This window comes from Oreochromis aureus, linkage group 19 (genome assembly GCF_013358895.1).
Source record: "Oreochromis aureus strain Israel breed Guangdong linkage group 19, ZZ_aureus, whole genome shotgun sequence".
Classification (NCBI taxonomy): domain Eukaryota; kingdom Metazoa; phylum Chordata; class Actinopteri; order Cichliformes; family Cichlidae; genus Oreochromis; species Oreochromis aureus.
Window position 1 is genome coordinate 17,262,174 of NC_052960.1, and position 6,000 is coordinate 17,268,173.

General features: G+C 41.3%; 1 protein-coding gene across 1 annotated transcript; it reads left to right on the forward strand.

Annotated features, from left to right (window-relative positions):
- The first annotated feature begins 63 nt into the window (after positions 1-63).
- Positions 64-1,784, forward strand: znf593 (zinc finger protein 593). Its single transcript, XM_031758259.2, has 4 exons — positions 64-136; positions 366-580; positions 894-956; positions 1,053-1,784. The coding sequence occupies exons 2-4, from the start codon at positions 381-383 to the stop codon at positions 1,177-1,179; spliced, it is 390 nt and encodes a 129-aa protein (XP_031614119.1). The 5' UTR covers positions 64-136; positions 366-380; the 3' UTR covers positions 1,180-1,784.
- The last annotated feature ends 4,216 nt before the right edge of the window (positions 1,785-6,000 follow it).

Below are 6,000 nucleotides of genomic sequence, written 5' to 3' on the forward strand. Positions count from 1 at the left end.
TTAATTAAAATAGTTAAGGTGTTTTTATTATTCCCCCCATTGACTGTTTGGCGCCCTCTGGAGGTGACTGCGCAGTATCTTACTTCTCTATTGACCCGGAAATAGATTTCACTTCTCTCGGTCACACGTGTGGAAGGTAAGCAAAGTCTGAAAATAACATCTGCGACGGCTTATTAGATGTAGATCGGCTGCAGTAACAATTGATTAGACGTTAAACGCATATTTTGATCGGTATTTGTAAATAGATTCTAAGAATTATTAACTGGGAAGTATCAGTGAAACAATCGAAAGATTTTAATGTTGACACAAGTCTGTGACGTGTCTGCGTTCATTTTTGGAGATTAAAAACCCTTTGTTTCACTCAGTACCAACGGGTTATCATGGGGAAGTCCAAGCAAACCCGAAACCACAACAATGGCAAGAAGAAGAACATTGCAAAGACCTGGAAGACAAAGCGCAGGACCAAAGACCTGGATCAGATCCACTCAGACATGAAGCCTGAGACAGCTGCTAAACTGCTGCATCAGGAGGTTGACTACGATGTAACCGGATGTGCACAACACTACTGCTTACACTGCGCGTAGGTATTTCTCTGTTTACTGTAACAGTCCATCTGTTAACTGACTTTGCTGGATATATATATAATAAATCTTCCCATATGAAAAGCTGGAATGGAGAAATATTCTGTACTGTCCAAGTCTGAGGCCACAGGTCTCAGCTGAAAAAGGGTGGCGTACCCAATGATGAATGATTAGACCAAATTTCAGTTCTAATCCAGGCTTCCTTAAAATGAAATGCCCTCTTCTTATACTCTCTCATGCTGTGAGCTGTTCATCTGTTAAATTTTTAAGAAATATAGATTTTTTTTTAATGTGGCCCTTCTTGTTTTGCAGGAGATATTTTGTGGATATGAGATCTTTGAAAGAGCACTTCAAAACTAAAGTGCATAAAAAACGGTAAGCGGACCACTCTACAGTCACATATTTGGACTTACAGCTCTTAATCCTATCCATGAAAGTTTCATGGCTTACCTCCTTTTTTGCCCCATCCAGACTGAAGCAGCTCAGAGAAGAGCCCTACACCCAGGAAGAGGCAGAGAGAGCAGCAGGCATGGGCTCATACATCCCTCCAAAAATTATTGAAGTGAAGACCCAACCATTAGAGGAGGACATGGAATGAAAGCCTCTGACGTTAATCCGTGGACTGATTAACTCATAAAAGAGGCATTAGCAGTTAATGCTTGCAGTTATTGTTGTCACAAACTTTAGTAGCAAAGCTGAAAATGCCTTTTGTAATAGATAATGTTTGTTTTTCAGCCAGCCGTGAGAAACGTGGTTGTTAAACTTCCATCACCAAGATCAGAAGGCTTCTCCTTACAATCAGATGCATTGTCTATCTATGTAAATACAAAGGACGGTGGAATGTTTTCTACAATAATACATTTTGTGGAGTTGATTAAGTCACATTACACGTGTGGACTACAGCAGTGCAGTTAGAGCTGTACCTGAACGTACCAGACAAAGAAATAGAGGAAAACATGCATTTCTGTACACAAAGTAATATTTATTTTTCACTCTAGTTGTTCATTTAAAATACGGGACAGTTAACTAAGTTTGACTATTGATAGAAAATGTAATTCTGCTGTGTACTATATACCTTATTTTGTAACTGCTTCAAATGGAGGGAATTGGAGACATGCATAGTGATTCAGATGTCTGCAACCAGGCTAACTTATACCTCGTTAAACCTCTAAATGTTCTTAATTAAACAATTTTGAGACAACACTTAGTGCACAGAGATCATATCATCATGTCTCATTTTACAGGTCATAAGGATCAGGAATGACACAGTTGGAGTGCTTGTGCTTTAGTTGGAGGCACTGGGTTTCACACATAGTCCCCTATTTTCAGTGGCGTAGTAACTGAGCAGACTATCATAATTTTAAATATCAGGATTATTTTTAATGCTTCGATGGAAATTCTTGGCACTCGATGGCTGTGTGAAATCTACAATCCATGAGCATTACCAGTGCTGCAGCCACCTTCGGCTGTTTGTTTGTGAGTCTCTCCATTCAGTTTTGAATTTAATTACTGAAAAGCTGCTCTGTTAGGTTGAAATCAGGTGACGGATTGAAAAATATCCCATATGTTCGCCTTGAGAAGCACTTGGGTTGCTTTTGCAGTATGCCGTGAGCAAGAATCCGTTTACACTGTGAAGCTTTGTCTGATCGGTTTTGCAGTATTTGGCTGAAACTGAGCGGACAGTATAGCCTTGTACACTTGACAATTCATTCTGCTACTTCTATTCATTTCAATTTTATTTATATAGCGCCAAATCACAACAACAGTCGCCTCAAGGCGCTTTATATTTTACAGTATTTCGTACAATAATAGATACAGAGAAAAACCCAACAATCATATGACCCCCTATGAGCAAGCACTTTGGCGACAGTGGGAAGGAAAAACTCCCTTTTAACAGGAAGAAACCTCCGGCAGAACCAGGCTCAGGGAGGGGCGGGGCCATCTGCTGCAACCGGTTGGGGTGAAGAAGGAAGACAGGATAAAGACATGCTGTGGAAGAGAGACCGAGATTAATAACAGATATGATTCAATGCAGAGAGGTCTATTAACACATAGTGAGTGAGAAAGGTGACTGGAAGGGAAAAACTCAATGCATCATGGGAATCCCCGGCAGCCTACGTCTATTGCAGCATAACTAAGGGAGTATTTAGGGTCACCTGATCCAGCCCTAACTATATGCTTTAGCAAAAAGGAAAGTTTTAAGCCTAATCTTGAAAGTAGAGATAGTGTCTGTCTCCCGAATCCAAACTGGAAGCTGGTTCCACAAAAGAGGGGCCTGAAAACTGAGGGCTCTGCCTCCCATTCTACTTTTAAATACTCTAGGAACAACAAGTAAGCCTGCAGTGCGAGAGCGAAGTGCTCTAATAGGGTGATATGGTACTACAAGGTCATTAAGATAAGATGGGGCCTGATTATTTAAGACCTTGTATGTGAGGAGCAGGATTTTGAATTCAATTCTGGATTTAACAGGGAGCCAATGAAGGGAAGCCAAAACAGGAGAAATCTGCTCTCTCTTTCTAGTCCCTGTCAGGACTCTTGCTGCAGCATTTTGGATTAACTGAAGGCTTTCCAGGGAGTTTTTAGGACATCCTGATAATAATGAATTACAGTAGTCCAGCCTGGAAGTAATAAATGCACTTCTATCAGCAGACACAATGGTGGCCTACTTCCACTGTCAGCCAAATATGCCCATGCAGAAACATCTTCTCTACCATGTTTGAAAAATAATGTGGTTTAGTGTAGATCATGATCTGTTTCTCTTTCTTTCTCCATACTTTTATCTCACTGGTTTCATCTTTCCGACATTTTTTTACTTTTGCAGCCTAATCTGGTCTTCCTGTTCTTGAGTGTAACCAGTGGGTTTCACTTAATTGTAAATCCTCTATTCATGAAGTCATCTTTTGATTGTAGACTTTCACAATGATATGCCTTCCTCCTCAACAGTGCTCTTGACTTAAATAGCTGTTGTGAAGGGGATTCTGAAGCAAGGCAGTAACTGCGATCTTCCACTGCATGTGTCTTGTGTGGTTTTTCAGGCCTTTTTGCGTTCCTGAGCTGGTCAGTGCATTTTTTCCCCTACAGAACTGTACCAGATTGGTCAACCCTAAAGTTTTTGCTCCCACTCTGATAGGTTTGTTCTGGCTTTTCAGCCTAATCATAGCCTTCCTGATAATCTCTCTGGGCCTCATATCGAGAATTCCAGTGACCAGCTACCAAATGCAAGTTCAAAATTTGGAATAAACTGCAGGTCTTTTATTCATTTTTTAATGGAATAATCAGGTCAATCAGGTGTCCGATTATTGTATAAAGTTGGTTATAATTCTTAAGCATTTAATGCAATACTTTTGTTCAATCCCTCACATGAAAGGTGAAAGTTTGCATTTTAAGCACAGAAAGACAACAGAACAACCACAAAATAAACCACAAAATAAAGTTCCAGATAAAGAATACCGGAATATACCGTTGTAAGGTTCTTGGCCATTCAGGAGTAATGGACACACACAGATAGACAAGTAGCTCTTTAGTCTTCCTTTGGGCTCCAGATGTGAGGGTCAGGGTTTAGCATCAGAATAAGAATACTTTAATAAACCCTAAGGAAACTATGTGGTTTACAGTTGCTCCAAGACGATAATAGTAACAGACTGAACTAATTGAATAATACAATATATTACAAACTTTAAAAAGTATAAGAATTAGCTCATTTATACATATCAAAAATGTTACAGATGTGAAATATAAATGATTGACATTTTACTCTAACCTGTAAAACTTTGTCTTTGTTATTTTACTGTAGAGGATGAGCAAAAGGGTGTAACTATAGCAGTGTGTACTGTGCATTAGATGGAGGAGTTGTACAGAGAGATAGGCACAGGCAGGAATGATTTCCTGTGTCCTTCAGTGGTGCATTTGGGTAATCTCAAACATGCTCCTGTGACTGGCCAGCAGGTCATGGAGTGCGTGCAAAGGTATTGTCCAGCATTGTCCTTATCTTGGACAACATCCGCTTCTCCGACACCACCCTAAGGGAGTCCAGCTCCATCTCCACAACATTACTGGCCTTGTGGATCAGTTTACTGAGTCTGTTGGCATCTGCGACCTTCAACCTGCTGCCCCAGCATGCAACAGCGTAGAGGAGGGCATTGGCCACAACAGACTTGTAAAACTCCTGAGCATTGCGCGACAGATATTGAAAGACCTCAGCTGCTTCAGAAAATGGAGACAACAACTGGAGGCAGGCCCTTCCTGTAGAGTGCAGTGGTGTTTTAACCCTCTCCAGTTTATTATCTATGTGTACACCAAGGTATTTATAGTCCTCCACAATGTCCACATTGACCTCCTGAATTGAAACAGGGATCACTTGTTTCCTGGTCCTCCTAAAGTCTACAATTGACTCTTTGGTCTTTGTCACATTGAGCTGGAGATGATTCTGCTTACACCACGTGACAAAGGAGTCAACCACAGCCCGGTACTCCATCTCATCACCCTCACTGATGCATCCAACCACTGCAGAATCATCAGAAAACTTCTGAAGATGGCAGGTCTCTGTGCAGTGGCTGAAGTCTGTAGTATAGACGGTGAAGAGGAAGGGGGAGGACGGTCCCTTGTGGTGCTACTGTGTTGCTTATTACCTTGTTAGACACACAATGTTAAAGATGCACATATTGTGGTCTTCCTGTAAGGTAATCAACAATCAAGGAGACAAGAGATGCATCCACCTGCATCACTGTCAGCTTATCACCCAGAAGGGTTGGCCTGATGGTATTGAATGAACTGGAAAAGTCGAAAAACATGACCCTCACAATGCTCACCGGCTGGCCCAGATGGACGTAGACAAGAATGAGCAGTTAGATGATGGCGCCCCCAGCTCCGAGGTGGGGCTGGCAAGCAAACTCAAGGGGATTCTGATGTGGCCTGACTATAGGTCGGGGCTGGGCAAGGATAAGTCTTTCCAGGGTCTTCACAACGTCCCACAGGCCTGTAATCCTGTGGCACTGAATTCATATTGCACTAAAATGTTGAGGATTCTGTGTCAGATAAGGCTACTTTAGTGCCTTTTGTTTGGGGGAGTAACCTTTTAAATGTGCCTATTGTACATCAATGATAAATACATTTACATTTATAAACCCATGGATTTTCGTAGCTCGTATGCCACCCTTTGAACCTATAGCTATAGCTGATCTATGGACACCTCCTCACCTCAAACCCCAGCTCTGCTGAGCTTCCATTGCTTGGCTCTTGAACAAGACCCTTATCCCCGGTTACAAAGCAGCAGATAAATAAATACGAACAGATTTAAGATAACCCAATAATTAAGTGATACATTAATTTATTTTTTTGTTTAAAAGTAAGAGCGGAGATTTTCACTTTAGGCAAAAAGCTTCTTACATCTTAACACACACTTATGACGCAGTACCAAAGG

Excerpts from the sequence above, each read along its gene's own strand:
- znf593 (XM_031758259.2), top strand. The coding sequence starts at position 381 with ATGGGGAAGTCCAAGCAAACCCGAAACCACAACAATGGCAAGAAGAAG. Across the intron at positions 581-893 it reads CACTACTGCTTACACTGCGC|GAGATATTTTGTGGATATGA; the intron begins GTAGGTATTTCT and ends CTTGTTTTGCAG. Across the intron at positions 957-1,052 it reads ACTAAAGTGCATAAAAAACG|ACTGAAGCAGCTCAGAGAAG; the intron begins GTAAGCGGACCA and ends TGCCCCATCCAG.